At 27.9% G+C, this 17,700-nt stretch overlaps 3 protein-coding genes across 8 annotated transcripts; 1 reads left to right on the plus strand and 2 right to left on the minus strand.

Annotated features, from left to right (window-relative positions):
* Window positions 1–149: 149 nt before the first annotated feature.
* Window positions 150–3,094, minus strand: LOC113381016 (protein asunder). The gene is made up of 14 exons (XM_026620018.1): window positions 2,840–3,094; window positions 2,692–2,766; window positions 2,446–2,603; window positions 2,261–2,374; window positions 2,094–2,184; window positions 1,901–2,026; window positions 1,707–1,838; window positions 1,474–1,646; window positions 1,208–1,351; window positions 976–1,141; window positions 778–917; window positions 563–713; window positions 369–502; window positions 150–297 (listed from the first exon to the last, which is right to left on the minus strand). Exons 1-14 carry the CDS (start codon window positions 3,062–3,064, stop codon window positions 150–152), a joined length of 1,977 nt encoding a protein of 658 aa, XP_026475803.1. The 5' UTR covers window positions 3,065–3,094.
* Window positions 3,095–3,700: 606 nt separating this feature from the next.
* LOC113370489 (H(+)/Cl(-) exchange transporter 5) lies at window positions 3,701–14,225 on the minus strand. Of its 4 annotated transcripts, none has more exons than XM_026611163.1 (17): window positions 14,066–14,225; window positions 13,885–13,985; window positions 8,012–8,210; window positions 7,722–7,751; window positions 7,579–7,605; window positions 7,351–7,490; window positions 6,873–7,227; window positions 6,643–6,801; window positions 6,424–6,563; window positions 6,176–6,358; window positions 5,895–6,109; window positions 5,602–5,810; window positions 5,393–5,533; window positions 5,106–5,316; window positions 4,374–4,537; window positions 4,093–4,306; window positions 3,701–4,021 (listed from the first exon to the last, which is right to left on the minus strand). In XM_026611163.1, the coding sequence occupies exons 2-17, from the start codon at window positions 13,969–13,971 to the stop codon at window positions 3,931–3,933; spliced, it is 2,565 nt and encodes an 854-aa protein (XP_026466948.1). In that variant the 5' UTR covers window positions 13,972–13,985; window positions 14,066–14,225; the 3' UTR covers window positions 3,701–3,930. The 4 variants fall into 4 exon arrangements, with proteins under 4 accessions (XP_026466948.1, XP_026466955.1, XP_026466960.1 ...); XM_026611170.1 differs by having other exon boundaries at window positions 3,702–4,021; window positions 13,894–13,985; XM_026611175.1 differs by lacking the exon at window positions 7,722–7,751 and having other exon boundaries at window positions 3,702–4,021.
* A 293-nt stretch (window positions 14,226–14,518) lies between these two features.
* On the plus strand, window positions 14,519–17,596 carry LOC113376903 (UDP-glucose 6-dehydrogenase). Of its 3 annotated transcripts, none has more exons than XM_026617013.1 (10): window positions 14,519–14,559; window positions 15,095–15,262; window positions 15,347–15,484; window positions 15,634–15,784; window positions 15,873–16,084; window positions 16,157–16,304; window positions 16,376–16,515; window positions 16,591–16,749; window positions 16,971–17,126; window positions 17,262–17,596. In XM_026617013.1, the coding sequence occupies exons 2-10, from the start codon at window positions 15,104–15,106 to the stop codon at window positions 17,436–17,438; spliced, it is 1,440 nt and encodes a 479-aa protein (XP_026472798.1). In that variant the 5' UTR covers window positions 14,519–14,559; window positions 15,095–15,103; the 3' UTR covers window positions 17,439–17,596. The 3 variants fall into 3 exon arrangements, with proteins under 3 accessions (XP_026472798.1, XP_026472789.1, XP_026472782.1); XM_026617004.1 differs by lacking the exon at window positions 14,519–14,559 and adding an exon at window positions 14,662–14,713; XM_026616997.1 differs by lacking the exon at window positions 14,519–14,559 and adding an exon at window positions 14,889–14,981.
* Window positions 17,597–17,700: the final 104 nt, after the last annotated feature.

The following is a 17,700-nucleotide window of genomic DNA, read 5'->3' on the forward strand; positions in this document are numbered from 1 at the left end:
AATACAGTTATTCTTGAAGTCTAAATAATTCAAAATCCAATGATTCAAAAGTGTGTAAAATAATCCTTATAAATATTCAATACAATCTAAAAACACTTATACAAAAATCAGTTTTATTTACATTGCATTGATATATACAAAGATTAATTTTATTCAATAGAAATGTCTCCACGTTGTGACTTATCATCCTTCAAATTTGGATACAATCTGGCAGGCCCACCAGCAGCAAGAATCCTACCACTAAAATCTAATCTTTGAGGCTGGACTTCCATACTTGCTAAGATATCTAGCAAATTCCTGTAAATATAATGTAATGTATATAAATATATTGCAAATATATAATAATGGTGAATGTGTGTTCTACTAACTTGTTCTCTTGTCTTAGCTTGCGAGCAGGGGGTGGTGACATTGGTGAATCTGCAGTTGCTCTTATAACACTAGGTCGTCTAGGTGGTCTAGTGGCCATATCATCCAATTCACGCAAAGCTCTGTCAAGTTCCACCTTCAAAATTTAATATATTTATATATATATATATATATATATATATACAAACATATATACCTTCTCATCTGTTCCTGAGCTGCTTTGTTTGCAGTCCAGTAGGCAATGTAGCACTGCTGAATGACCAGATGATGGACCTCCTGATCTAATTAAACTTTCCAATTCATTCCATAAACACCTCCACTGTTCTTCACGCTTTTGGCCTTTAACTCTATCAAAATATTAATTTTTTTATGCACACTATTTCTTTCAATAAATATATTAATTTATATTACCTCAAACTGGTATTAGTTAATGGTAAAACATCATGTTTAGCTTCAAGTCCAACTAAATTATAAATCACTTTTTTGCATTGCAACACCTCATCTTCAGTTAAGATTTCTTTTGATATAAGTTGTGGTAAAGGATCTACATACTATAAAATATACTTATATAAATATAACAAAATTTAAATGTGTATATTGTTATCTTACTTGTCGAAGGTTATATACTAAAGTTGAACTTAAAGTCAAAGGCCAAGATGTTGTTTGCCTATTGAGTTTTGCCAAAACTCTATTTAGTGGATTAAGGGCCTGTTCAGGATCTGCTTGTAATGGTACTAATTTATTTTGCTGCATGAGCATTGCAAAATCATTAATTCTGTAAAAAATATTTTTTTACAATCATATATATTATACATATACATAAAAAAAATAGGTTAATTACCGATAATCTGTAACTCTTCCACCACCACCTTCTGATATTGATGGTGGATCTTCTAAAATACTTCTACCAGTACTCAAAGAGTGTATAAAAATTTCACCTCCATGAGCTGCTAATAAATGTGTCCATAATCGACCACCTGATTTTCTATTTGTAAAATATTAAATACATATTATTTAAATATTATACTTTATGTAAATGTATATATATATATATATATATATATATATATATATATATTATGTGCTTGTGTGTGTAATTATAATAACCTTGGCATTTCTAAAGTAACTGCCCTGCCATTAAGTAAAAAATTAACCAGACATGAACTCGGTCTAGCATTTACATCAACAGGTGTTATTCTGTACTGCGCAGAACAAGGTTGCAATTCAGAAGAACCGGCACCGCCTGCAGCACCCCTGGGAGTACTCCATTTAAGTGTAGTCTTCAAGAAAAAAGAATGAACAAAATGCTATAATTAATAAGATACATGCTTGATACTTACAGTTAAATACTCTGCACCTTCCTTTGGTCCCCTTAATAAAGCAACATCAGCTGCACTTAATGTATTATGAGCCGCACTACTATGATAAATTTCAACATCATAATTTGCACTTGTGCTTGCGTTTAACTCTTCCTAAAAGGAATCATGTATTTTTTACTAAATATGAGTTAAAAACATTATTTTTGTGGTGTTACCTTCATAGGTATTCCAGTGACTGTCGTACTAGCTAAATCATAATGACTTAAAATTAAATGTGATAATTTGTTTGATATGTGTGAAGCTGGTACGCTGTGGACTTCACTAGAAAATTGCGATGATATCTAAAACCAAATTTTATATAATCATATAATACAAATTATTATTACTACAAATTTTACTATTACACACCTCTCTTAAAGTTCTGTTTGATACTTGTGAGGTCATTTTGCATGGATAGACATTTATTATAACTAAATGACAATGCTGAATAGTTAACATTCTAAAAACATACATAAACACGAATTAAAATATATAGCCTACATATTTATAATATTGATAAGCTTTGGTTGACGTACTGTTCATTGCCCATAGCTATTTTATTTTGAGATTTTAACACACTTTGAAAAATATCTTCTAAGCTCTTCATACTCGCATCATCTCTGGCTGATGTGAGACAAATTAAGCGGCACCTAAAATCAACATAATATTATATCTATTCCTAACAATGACAAATATAGATATGTATTGTAATAACTTTTACCTATTACTAACTGAAAAACCTTGGTCTAGTCTCATTTTTTGCTCTATTGAAGGTTCAGCCATTGCTTCTATTGCAGCTCTTAAACCGTGGACTACTGAACATTCCATAGTAGGTGTACCTCTTGGAGGCACACCGATAACTGCCATAGCATTTATAATCTAAATTATAAGCTAGTTATCACATTTCTATCCTTAGCATAAAATAGAATAAATTTAATACTATTGTTAAGGAATTGGTCGTACTTACAAATCCTATATTTTGTTGTTGAGGGCTCCATGTGTTAAGTATATGAGCCACGTTATCGCTAACAACAAATCTTATCTACAAAGCAAAAAATTCATAATTTAGTGAATACAATCCGCTGGTTGTACAAAAGTTCACTTGGATTACTGACCAGCTTTCCTTCAGGAAACAAATCCCAAACTATTCTACAATATTCTATACATGATTCTACACTAGAAGTCCATAAAGATTTTGAAATTGGTGGTAAATGCAAATTATAAGAAGAATTTGATGGTTGTCTTGCTTTCAAAAATTCAAAATCAAATGTATTTTCACTAGCTATACCAAAATAAGGAGTATGGTCCAAAACGAAAACCGTTTTATTTAAAGGTGGCATTGTAAAGATAAATAATATAGCATTTTCTAAAAATAGTTAAATAAATCTGTATTTTAAATGAAAAGATTCTTGCTGTTTTGCATCCTAACATAACCTGTCATTTATGCTTCAAAATTTAACCTAATTTTTTTTATGAGAAGCGATCACCCAACCTTTTTTTTTTCCAAAAAGAAAATTTGCATCTAATTTTTTTTATTTACATGTTGAAGCAAGATATATATTTGTTTATGTGAATGTAATTATATTATATGCATATAGACATATAATTTATAAAATTATTTGTATTTCTGAAATGTAGACAATATTAGAATATGATGTATGCTTCTAGTTATTCTTACTATGTTAATGATATAAGCACATACATCTTTTTTGTCTATTTAATAATAAATGTAATAATAATAATAATAATATATAGATATATATATATATATATATATATATATACATACATAAACAACTTGCAAATAAAAGTCATATTTATAATCAATCGTTTAATAATCAGTTACAAATACTAAAATAATACTAAAAAAATAATCAATTAACAATAAAATTTTCTAAGTCCTCATTAAAAAAAACTGAGATACATTTTGTACAAATTTCGAATCGATAAATCTAATATATACACTCTGATTCTGTTATAACAATTACACAATTTAATTTGTGATGCCTTCAATTAAATTACACAAAATACTATTCATATTAAAATAAATATGTATTATATCAAATACCTAAATATTTTAAAAATTGGTTTCTTTTTAGTCTTTTCATTTAGGTATATGAAGAATAGCCATTAAAATGTACACCTACATAGTTTTATGGATTTTTATGCAACTTAACATTTATTATTTAATACATATATGTAAATATTAATTAAAAAGTATACTATTAGGATCTTCATTATCCATTTGTTTTACATGTCGTAAAACATCTTTTTTAGTTATAACACCGAGCAAACGCCTAAAATATAAATGAAAATTAGGAACAATTAATCAAATCTGTTAGTATTACAAACACAGAAAAATACATACCCATTGTGTGTGACTAATGTCTGACGTAAACCTAGTTTTCTAAACATATCCACCACAGTTTCCATTGGTGTTTGATCAGTCACTGTTATTGGAGCCATATCTAATATTTTCTTTAGTTTCAAAGGTGGAGGTCCTAAACTTTGCACTGTAGGGCCATTTATGAAAAGTACCAAACTTTGTCCTGTTATCCCATCGATCATGCGTCTAGCATTGGCTAACAAATAGATACAAATAAATACAAAAAAATTTTAGAAAATTTTATAAAAATTTATGTATTATACCTATGGCTAGATTTAAGTCCCTCCTCAAAACAAATCCAACAAGATACTGAGATTCTCTGGAAACAACAACTGGATATCCATTGTGCTCAGTTTCTTTCAGTAAACCTTCAACATCATCCACAGTCATCGAGTCTTGAGTGATTACACTTAATGTTTCATTCCTCCTATAGAATATAAAACATATCAGTAAATTTTCTCAATTCTACATACAAACAATATTATTCTACTCAAACAAATATTTGAAATTTCGCGGCGCGTTGTTCAACGTTATTATGTTTCATACTTAGTTTTAATATATTAATTCTGCTGTAATAATCTTTCCTGCTATTTTTATATATTAAATTTGTATGAATGATAAAAGTACGCTAACTTTTTTTTAATATTATTTCTTCTAAATTTTAGATATTTTGTAAGATAAAGAATTTAATGAAAAGAACAAACATTAAGGGCGTGGGGTTGGTATCAGTGTAAAACGAAGCGGTAGTCGGACGTCGACTTCTGGTTCAGTATGTCGCTTACTAATGTGAAAAAAAAAAAGTAGTAATTGTGAATATAACGTAGTCAGTGAATAAATTCATAAAAAATATATAATTATATAATTTAAAAATAGAAAATGGGAATTCCTAAACATGTACAGTACTCTGGTAAAGTGATCCAGGTCATAAAATATCAGACACATAAGTCAAAGTTTACAAATACAAATACGCATAATATATTAAATATATTTTTTACTTGGGTTGCATGACATCTGCAGCTAAAGATGTATGTGCAAATTCATCTTTACTGTCCAAGAATGGATATCCATTAAGCTGTATATGGGCATCATATATACCCTGTCTGCCCAAAGCATCACCAACCCATTTGGAAGCCATAGCTGCTGCCATTAAGGGCACGATATAACGTACACCACCAGTCAGTTCAAACATTATTACCACCAGAGAAACTAAATGCAAAAATAATAATAAAAACATGCTGAAGAAATTGAGTATTAAGCTGATTGAGTAAATAAATTGTTGTACCTGTCATTCTAGTGACACCACCTAAAACAGCTGCAGCGCCCACCATAGCATACAGGCCCGGTGTGATGCAATTGTCTCCAGTTGAGCATTCACCAGAAAAGAACCATAATTTTGGATAATAGTAAGCCAATTGTTCAATTCCTGTTATAAATATAGAATAATTTGTTATAATATATTAGACAATTAGAATATTATAAAAAAACACTCACCAATGCCCACAATTCTACCCATAATAGCTCCTAGGCATAAACTTGGGATAAACAGACCACATGGTACTTTCATACCAAAGGTAAATACAGTCATTCCCAATTTCAGTACCAAAGCAATCAGGAGCAACCACACAGCCTGGTAGACACCAGGACCAGCTGCTGCTATTTCTATAGCTGATTTAACATCAGTGAAATTGCGATTGTAATCACTAAGAAAGATACATGTAAAGAGTTTTACACATTTTATTCCTTTATCTATATAAATCAATAAAAAAAAAAAAAATAGCACTCACCACAAAGGATCAGAATTGGAAATCCCGCATTGGCTGAATAGTAAATAAATCAGTTGACTAGTATTCATCCTGGTGTAAGGATTAGGATAAGCAATCACTGCTGTTGCAACAGCAACAACTAAAACTTCTGCAACGGGGTACTGTCCTAGTTTAGAAAATTTACGGTAGCGACACCAGTACAAATTAGCTTTTATAAACAGCGTTGCTACAACACCCTAAAATTAATTCAAATATATCAATGATTCATATTTGTAAGATTGTGCTGAATCTGTTGTACATACACCAATTATTCCAAGGCCTATGAAAGGTATCAGTTCAAAAAATATCCAAGGTTTATTGTATTCCACATAGAAAAGGACAGAGTGCTCATTTCCAAATGGATTTATGGATCGCAATATGAAAGCTGCTATCAAAGCACAGAAGAATGATCTCCATAAGGTCTTCAATGGGAAATAGTAGCTCACCTATGGATAATGGTGATAGTAATTAGCAAATTTATTATAAATAATTCATGTATAGGTCCACTAACCTCTTCCAAACTGAAAAGCACACCTCCAATAGGTGCTCCAAATGCAACAGATACACCAGCTGCTGCAGCTGCTGATAAAATCTCTCGTTTCTTTGCTTCATTCCGACCATATTTAGGAAACAAATAAGACAATATATTACCTAAAATAAAATACAACATATAGATACTAAAATAAACTGGTGGGTTAATATTTTTTTAATAGTTAATATTTTAGGTTACCTATACAGCTGGCAATGTGTACCATAGGACCTTCTTTACCCAAACTCAATCCAGCTGATACAGACAACATGATTCCTACACTTTTAATAATCAATGTCCATTTTCCAAGATATCCTCTGATGATGAAACCACTCAGAATGGTTTTAATCTCTGGTATACCTAAGGTAGTAAATATAAATAATCAGTTAAAAAAAAACATGTAAGTAATATAGATATTTTTTTTGTATTACCTGACCCACAAGCATAAGGTGCAAACATGCGCACCAAAGAGGCTGCCAAAGAAGCAAAAATCAATGCCCAAATAATATAAAACAAATAAGCAATTATGTAAGCCCCCGCTCCAGTTCTAGGTTGTCCAAAAACCTCAGGCCAAGTGAGCCATTGTGAGCAATTTCCATCATCAAAGGTTGTTTCATTCAATGACCAACAACATTGTTCTCTATTCAACCAGAAGGCTTGTGGGCAAACACCGTTCTTTAAATCCGTCATCCAACTTGCTCCGATATCTATGACGCCTGCAATAGCTCCTGTCACCAGCCCGACTAGGAGAACACACACCCAACCTGACCAGGCATCATGGGCACCCTGTTGAAGAGAGAAATTGAGTCATATTAGTTATTTATCATGTGTGACTACTTATTTTTTGAACTATTTTCAATATAATTTGAATATTTAAATATTTAAAAAAATAAAAATAATACTAATAACCTTTATCAGGTCTAGTATAGAGTCTTGTCGTTTTTTAACAATATATCGATGTCTCATTCGATCTCTGGCTATATCACGTTGCCAATCTATCGTATGGAAATCATCATATTGCCCAATCCCAGGAATATCATCGCTTTCACCTGGAAAAAGAAATGATTATATAACTGAAAAAATATTTTTAGACTAAACTTTGTTATTGTTATAAAAGCATGTAAGTTGTACACTCACCTTGCATACCAGCAAATGATATGCCACCTGCGAACAATTAAATTTTTATTTGTTAGATAACTTTAAAGTATACAAATATATAAAAAGAAAAGCTTTTAGTGAAAAAAATTAATTCAAGAAGCTCATAAAAAAGTTTTACTCACCACTAGAGAGACCCTCAAATTTAATTGCCACTTGAAAAAAGAATAAAATAAAAATGTTAAAAAAAAATAAAATCCGGTTGAAGCAAATAAGAAAATGCATGATATGGTTTCAACATTAAATAAGAAAATTAGAAAATTTATATTAATTAAAGCATATTAGTATAGCGTGATATATATATATATATATATATATATATATATATATATATATATATATAATCAATCAATATCGGCCCATTGCACTATATTTAGCAAAACAAAATTTTATAACTTGAAATATTTATTCTCACAATTTGCTGATCCATTATCATCATCCAGGGTCAACTGTGTGGATCCGGGAGGAAATATACGTTTGCCGAATTCGTCTGGCGAAAAATCGCCCGAGTCCGACACTGGATTATGCTGTTGGGGTCCGTCCGAGGGCATCGTGCCGCTCAAAGGATGATCCACTCGTTCCACTATGTGATTTGTGGAGTCTCCTGGGCGTTTCTGGGGGAAAAATGGGGTGAAAATCAGTAGAGAAAAGGGAAATAGATAGATTAACACTGTTTAATGTATAAATCAGCTAATGTAATTGTAAATATGGTTTGTGATATCTTAATTAAGCCTATTGAACTATACACATAACAATTGTGTTTTAGATTTTTTTATATCGGATAACTTTTAATATAGGGCTGTAGGGCGCTAAAGCAACTAGATCTACACATGAATTGCAACAATAGAATATGAATATTATTAAAGAAAATAAATTAAAAAATACAAAATATCATAACTGTTATGCCCATAAATGTTATATGATATAAATTATATCATCTTTTACAATGTCTATAAAAAGTCTTATAGCAATTCGGTTCACTTATAAAAATATTACATAATGAAAAATTATTTCAAATAGCAAAGTTAAATAAAACAAAATTGACTATTGATAAGTTATTATGACTTATGACGATTATTTATCAATTCAAGGGGGCCTGTAGCGCTACGCCTCTGAATATGAATAGAGATTATGATTTTATGAGTCAGTGACTACACTAAAACTGCTGATAACAGATTCAATTAAAAAAAGATTTATACATTATAAATATATATATATATATATATATATATATATATGATAAAATTGTTTCTTGGGAATCCATCCAGTAATTAAAAAACAGTCTTATTGAAAAATGTTTTTATTCAGAGAACATAGGTTTTATGCAATAACCAATTTTATCATATTATTTCACCATCTGAAGTAAAACCTCTCGCTTCATATATACATATATATATATATATATATATATACACCTAAGTCTGTTTTTACACGGTCTTTTTGTACACGGTTTTGATATAACACGGTTTGAAAATTGAATATTTTTAATTTTTTTACACGAATTTATTCCATTTAGCACGATTTGAAATTTTATGTACCTAAATTTTTTTTGTCAAATTAAATTTTTGCGAAATATGTTCATATCACAAAAAAGTATTTATGAAAGGAAAAAGTCTGAAACCATCGATAGTATCGAAAGTTTGCGAACACTAGCTTAAAGATTTAAGTGAATTCCCCTTTAGCGCGTACAAACAATTTTTACTGGTCAAAGCAAATGTGAATAGCACTAATTTAATTCTTGTTCTTAAAAATTCTTGTTTTTCACCAATTTTAATAGGTTTTAGAGATTAGGAACAAATCACCCATTTTTGTATAAGATCAATGTCTTTTTTTACACGTTTTTTTTTACACGGATTCTTCTGGAACCAATCTCCGTGTAAAAACAGACTTAGGTGTATATATATATATATATTGTATGACTCTGAATTTGATGTTGACATATGTATTAACAAAGTCTAATAATCGGGCATAACATCAATAAAAAACATAAATTTCTTTCAAAAATTTATTTTAAATCCATACGTTTCGGCTATAATCTTAGCCTTCATTCAGTGGAAACTAAAAATAAAATTAAAAACTAAAACAATTGAATTGGAGTGAAAAGAAAAAATAAAATAGTAAAAAGTACTTACAATTAGTTGATCTTAGTGTTACATTGGAAAATTTAAAATTAGTATTTTGTGAAAATATTGTGTAATTTCAAGTTAATGTTTATAATACATAGTGTAGTGCATTACCATATCCTGATACCATGGATTATTAAAATTTTTCAAATTAACACTAAGATCAACTAATTGCAAGTACTATTTACTATTTTATTTTTTCTTTTCACTCCAATTCAATTGTTTTAGTTTTTAATTTTATTTTTAGTTTCCACTGAATGAAGGCTAAGATTATAGCCGAAACGTATGGATTTAAAATAAATTTTTGAAAGAAATTTATGTTTTTTATTGATGTTATGCCCGATTATTAGACTTTGTTAATATATATATATATATATATATATATATATATATATGAAATTAATTTTTCAGATCTATTAAACTCTGACTCGTGTTATAGATCTTTTTTAAGAAACTCATATGGGAAGCTTTATAGATTGCATATTACAATTTTGAGATGGAAATTGTATATTATCCTTCATAGTATTTATTGTGACAAGAAATACTAATAACGATAAGTTTACTGGTAAAATTTCGAGTTTCAAGATATTTTATCAAACAGTAACTTGACACGTATAATGATAGGTAGTACCCTAAGGCAGGTCTGTGAGCTGAGCTAAACTCCACCTCGATTCGGGAAGAAGTAGTGTGGGAGTTTTTCCCATTTCCATTTCAAACCGCAGTGCCCGAAATTGACTTGGAAACATATTTTGATCTATATTTTCAATTGAAAATGGGCATCACGCTGCCTGATATAATAAATTAAAAAAAATATTATTTTCATCAGTGAAATTGTAAAGTTTTTTAGTGAATAACTAAATAATTTATGAATGTTAATATAAATCGTATACTAATAGATTTAAAATAAAATATAGTTAGTATAGTCAGTAATTTAAAACAACTCTTAGAACACATTAAACCTTGTATATATTTTAATAATAAATAAATAAATTAGTCCCACCGTGAAAGTTAACAAATACCTTTAATCATCACTTAGTTATTTGATTCGACTCATTAAAATCTCAAAATAATTATGAGAACCTTGAATTATAATTCAGTCATTGAAATGTAATGGAAAAAATAACATCTGTATGTGTTTAGAAAATATAAAAGACTTACTTTGCGATACACACGGCCGTTCAAGGCAGTTGTTTAATAAAAGTTTAAATGTTATTTTTATCAACTATTTGTTAACTTCCCGTACGTACGTATATACATTATATATATATATATATATATATATATATATATCCATGTGGCATACGGTTCCGGAATGTTATCGCTTAAGATATAAAAAAAATTAATTCGGTTTCATTTCGCTTTTCGTCATCACACTTAAACAATAAAAATATATTAATAATTTAAATAACATATATATTAAATTTTGGGAAAACATCTGTGTGTATTTTGTGTATGCGTGTGCAAAAATAAGTATTAGTGTTTGAAAATACGGTGAGTGCTAACAATAAGTTTTGGAATTTGTGTTTGAACGGTATTACATTTTTATTTTCTGAGAGAAAACCGCAGTACTGCATTTCGATGTTGAAAATAATCTTATATTGTTTAATATTATACGCTTTTGCCTGCTATAAGATTATGTTCATATTATATTTCGGAATTCTTTTCTTTTGTCAATTTTCATATTAGATTGAAGTTTATGATTAGATCAAACTGGTTGTTTTATGTAGTTAATAGTTAACCATAATTCAACTTTAAATTTGATAAAGACATTTTGTTAATTAGATTATAGAGTAAGTTGTAACTGAGTTGCAGGGTCTTGTATTGGTAAACAATGTTGTTCATGTAATTGTAAAAAAAATTGCAGAATATTTCATCCGTATTAATCAAATAATTTAAAAGTTATTACAGATATATCAATAACCGTAACTTTGACATAGTATAATCCGTAATAAACCAGGACCTTCTGTTAGCATTTATCTTTTTCTTATGCCTTCTTTTAGTATGTAGAGATATTGCAGAATCTTAGACAAACCTATTCTCTATCTAATAATGAACGAAGTTTTTAAATATATTATTTATAGTATAAATGATTCAAATAGTTTAAATTCACAGGCAATATATAATAACAAAATGCACAAGTGTTTACTATTAAATTTGTTTACTATATACGCATTAATTTTGAAGTATAAGGAGTTGTTGCAAAGTGATATAATATTAAAGAGCATTAGTTAGTTTCAAATTAGTTAATTTAAGATGTGATGATTTATTTGAGGTTTTAAATGCTAAGCAAGTTGTTCGTAGTTGATCTACAATGAAAATGATCAATAAACACTTGTGTATACGTTTTATTGTATAATCCGACAATAGACAAGTAATTTTAGATTGGCAGTCAAATTGTGTAAATTTGTTTTATGGACAAAACGTATTAACAAGTTGATAACGTATTTTCTTACAAATATTTGAACAATGGAGACAATTAGTATTTGTTTTAAACATAAAACTACGAGAAATATTGATATATATATATATATATATATATATATATCGCAGTTAAGTAGTTTTCTAAAGTTTAATTAATATAGCATACGTTTGGTGCCCTAATTTGACTCACTTTCGATGCGATTTCTTAAAAATAATTAAAATAAAAATAAAAAATAAATCATGATAAATAATTGAGTATAACCAATATAATTAGATGTGAAATCAAAAATGAAAAACTACATAAAAATAATATTTATGATATAAACATCAATTATAATTTATACTTTTATATGTATGTAATTTAAAGTTTTATTTAAATTATTTTAAATGAGTCAAATAGACATCTAAGCATAAATATTAGTTTAGTTTATTCAATTAACTTATGACAAGAATATTGTTAATGAATACCATTCTAAATTTTATATATATATATATATATATAGGTATCATGTTTCCGATTAATCGAAACAAATTAAATTATTGCAATCGCATGCTATTTAAAAGGCATAAAATTATAAATGATAAAACTTGCGAACGTTATCGAAAATTAAAATGCATGCCAAAAGGTCTTAAATTGCACAAACACTCACTCTACAAATCAGCAGTGTAATATTACGAAGCCATTGTGTCGTAAATGGAGCGAAAATAAAAATTATAAATGATTTAGAAATATATATTTTATATAAAAATAATAAGATAGTGTATAAAAATTATATTATTTGTTCATAAACGTCAAAGTGACGTTTCTCGATCGATCGATACCAGCATAGAAAAGAGAAGGACGGTAAGATAGGGCACTCAAGGGGCATCCTTAGGACATAGAATTTGACAGTTTTGACCGCCTTTTTTAAATTCTAAATTTCAGAATGCAGTATCAAATTTTATATTAGATATTAAATATATACTACGATATTTTTAATATAGCATTTATAATAAACATTTATCAATATAAAGCCTAAGACAATTTAAAATTTAATTTCATTTAATTATTTTTTCCAAATACAATTATCTAAATAATAACTGAGAATAGCAAAAAAATATGCACTTCTAATATATTTGCTAGAATTGCATATTTATTAAGAAACATTTTTATTGTCAGCAAAATGGTAAACAAATTTGTGAACATATATAAATTTATTACACATATACATATATATAAATAAATATATGTGTATACATATATATTTAAAATTTTCAGCAGCAAATGTATATATATATATATATATATATATATATATATATGTATATATATATATATATATATATATTTGCTGCTGAAAATTTTAAACGAATAAACCAAATTTTTATACCAAGCCAATTCAAGTAATATTTTTAACATTATGGGAAACTTAAAATACCCACTATACAAGTTTCCATAAAAATATTGAAATAAATTAAAACGATGATAGGCATGTTTTTACAATGTGATGAATAAAATAATATGAAATATTTATAAACATTTATAAGGCAGTTTAAGAAATATGGAAGCCAAGTAATATATTTGTACTCTTTTGAATATTTTTTGTATATTTGTAGAAATTTTAAAGATTGTTTTTAAAGATAGTATTATTTATATTTTTTGAGCCTTGGAGATAATTTAAATATAAAAGAACTATGTTAAGAGCTAGTTAACTAAGCAAATAAGAGTACTTACAGATTTTTTATATTATTACTATGTATCTGCCTTACTTACTTTTTTAGTAACCGATTGATAAGAAGCAGGACCACTTAAACGTATCGTAGAATTTCCTTTTAATGGATATTTCTCCATAGCTGCTTTAAATTCTAAAATAATTTAAAAACACATCAATTAAGTATCATTATTTTTATCAACACAACAGTGACGTATTGTTGAAAGTACTTACCATTTCTAAGATTTTAAAAAAATTAATTGATTTAAATATGATGCACTTGAATCATTATTTTTTATATCACAAGCACTGTTACATTTAATTAATTTTTGTACTTTTTCTAACAAAACGATTGTAGATAATGGAATAAAAATATAAACTGAGAGGACGTATGGCGTTGAGATTATGATGACAATGACATGTGTGTAGTACACGAGGTTAATAATAGATAACACCATTAGATTGAAATTGTTTTTTGTTTTATTTATACCACGTAAACTATTATATAATAAAATATTAATAAAAATTACTTAATAATTATAATACTGTTGTTAAATGTATCAAACTTAATGAAATATATTTATTTAGATTTTGATTCGTAACACAGGAAGTTCTTGTTCAAGGGCATTTATCAAGATGGCGCCATGTGATATTCGCTTCTTATTGAACTCAATTATTTTCAATTAAATTGTGCTATTTGTTTATATTTTGCTCAAAATAACAACAATGTAAATATATGTTTATTACTTTCAATGAGTTTAATACAAACATACACAAGTTTCATCAATAAATTTGTGTTTACATAACAAAATCTTACATTACTCGTCCTGTCAAAATCTTGTGGACATAACACGCCCGGCGCTTCTCGGAAATTAAAAAACAGTTATATTTTTTTAATTAATTATGAATTAAATACTATAGTTGCGAATAATGTAATTGTAATTCAACAATGTCATGAATATTTTTAATATAAGCTGATGTAATACGCGTTTATTTGTGGAGTTAATCTTTCTTATCACATTTTTTAATTCTAGTCATAAAATAAATTTTTGATGTCGTAGTCAAATTTTATGCGCAAAGATTTATTACAAAAGTTTAGTTATTACAAGTGAATATAATATATTTATTGCTGCGTACTGAATACTTTAAGGTTTTAATTATTGTAATTATATTAACCAATTTAATAACACCTTCATTATAAAGAACTTAAACACTCTTCTAATGATAAATGATAACAATAATTTATAAAATTTACAATTTTAGATATCAATCATGAAAATTACTCAAATTTGTTGTATCGGTGCTGGATATGTTGGAGGTCCTACTTGCAGTGTTATGGCTCTGAAATGTCCTGATATAAAAATTACTGTTGTCGATAAAAGTATTGAGAGAATCAATCAGTGGAATTCTGAAAAATTACCTATATATGAGGTGAAGATAATGATACATATATATATATATATATATATGTGTGTGTATATATATATATATATTATGTTTTTTTTTATTTTTCAGCCTGGTTTGTATGAAGTTGTGAAAGAATGCAGGGGTCGTAATTTATTCTTCAGTACGGATATTGATAAAGCTATAGATGAAGCAGAATTGATCTTTATTTCTGTGAATACGCCAACAAAAACATTTGGGACTGGAAAAGTAAGTTGAAAAAATATAAAACAAAATCCAGCATTTAAAATATATGAAACATTTTATTACAAATTTGTAATGTATTATTAACATGTTCAAGACATTTAATAATTATTAAATATCCCACCAGAGTTTATTAATTTGTTATTTATCTATAGGGAAGAGCTGCTGATTTAAAATATGTGGAAAGTGCAGCGCGTATGATTGCTGATGTAGCCAAAGCTAATAAAATTGTTGTAGAAAAAAGTACTGTACCTGTAAGAGCAGCTGAAAGTATTATGCAAATATTGAAAGCAAACCAAAAACCAGGTTCATTATTTTGTATAAAACTCATAATATTGCACCACATATATAAAGCGCTTATAAAAAATATTTGTTATGTTTTTCTTTGTTTAAGATGTCAAATATCAGATTCTATCGAACCCAGAATTTTTGGCAGAAGGCACAGCCATTCAAGACTTACTACATGCTGACCGAGTGCTAATTGGTGGTGAAGAAAGTGAAGAAGGAAAAGAGGCCATTGAAACTTTATCTTGGGTGTATGAACATTGGATCCCTAAGAAAAACATTCTCACAACAAATACATGGAGTTCAGAATTATCCAAACTGGTATGAAAAATAAATTCTTTCGCACTTACTTGTTTTGAATGTGGGTTTCTTTATTTGTTACTGTTATTTTAGGCTGCTAATGCTTTTTTGGCTCAGCGTATTTCTAGTATTAATTCTTTATCAGCTGTTTGTGAGGCTACAGGTGCTGATGTAGCAGAAGTTGCTCGGGCTGTTGGCTTAGATTCCAGAATTGGATCAAAATTTTTACAAGCCTCTATTGGTAAATTATTACATTAAATTCTATCTCAAAATTTTTCTTCTAATATATATAGATAATTGAATAATTCATAGGTTTTGGTGGTAGCTGTTTTCAAAAGGATATACTAAATTTGGTGTACATATGTGAAGGTTTAAATTTGCCAGAAGTAGCAGCTTATTGGCAAAAGGTTATTGATATTAATGAATATCAGAAGAATAGGTTTTCACAAAAGGTATTCCGGTTAAATATATATATATATATATATATATATATATATATATATATTTATAGTTGATATATATTTCAGGTTATTGAGTCTCTTTTCAATACTGTTAGTGGCAAAAGTATAGCAATTTTAGGATTTGCTTTTAAAAAAAACACAGGTGACACCAGAGAAACAGCAGCGATTAATGTATCAAAGACTTTGCTAGATGAAGGGGCTACTTTAAGTATTTATGACCCAAAGGTAACAATTTATAAAAACTTGTTTTTGAATAATTTTTGAACAATTATCATTTTTTAGTTATTTATGAATATATCAATATTATGTAAGTCTTCATAATGTTGAATAATATTACAAATTATTTAATTTCAAATAAATTTGTCATATATTTTAAATTTATTACATAAGTGGATATAAAGTCATAAACAAACTAGTCGAAAGTTAGTTGAGTTTTAAAATTATAGGTAGAAGAGTCTCAGATCATGGAAGACCTGACTCATCCTTCAGTCACAGATTTTCCTGAAAATATAAGGAAAGTTGTGAAAATTCATAATGATGCATATAGTGCTGTTGAGAACACACATGCTATAGTAGTTTGTACGGAATGGGATGAATTTATAGTAAGTAATAATCATTGGGATATGAATTAATTTACTTTTAATTTTTTTTTAAGAATATTTCATTTCAAAATTAAAAATATATATAATTCATATATAAATAAAATTTTAATCTAATTCCTTTTTTGATTTTTTAAGACATTGGACTACGAAAGAATTTATAAATCAATGATGAAGCCTGCTTACATTTTCGATGGTAGGAAGATTCTAAATCATGAAGCTCTGATTGAAATTGGTTTCCATGTGCAGACAATTGGCAAAAAATTACAGCGTACACTTTCGCATAGAAGCTGGGGCCATAAAGCACAATCATAAATAAGCTTGACGAAAATTATGATGATGGATAAGTGATATATTATACATTTTTAATTAAAAGAACAACACATTGCATTTAGCCCTTGTTGGGAAATTTAGTTCATAAATGTGATTTTTGAAGTTTACACAACTATAGGAAAAAATGCAATTGGCATTGTTAATTGACAAATATTTGATCAAATTATTTATCTAAAGACTTAGTTTTAAACCATATTTCTTCCAATAATGTAATTGTGCAATACTGATACAAATTTATTAAGCA

This window comes from Ctenocephalides felis, unplaced genomic scaffold (genome assembly GCF_003426905.1).
Source record: "Ctenocephalides felis isolate EL2017-DRISC unplaced genomic scaffold, ASM342690v1 CF-g0.4_SCAFFOLD_00845, whole genome shotgun sequence".
NCBI classification, from domain to species: Eukaryota; Metazoa; Arthropoda; class Insecta; order Siphonaptera; family Pulicidae; genus Ctenocephalides; species Ctenocephalides felis.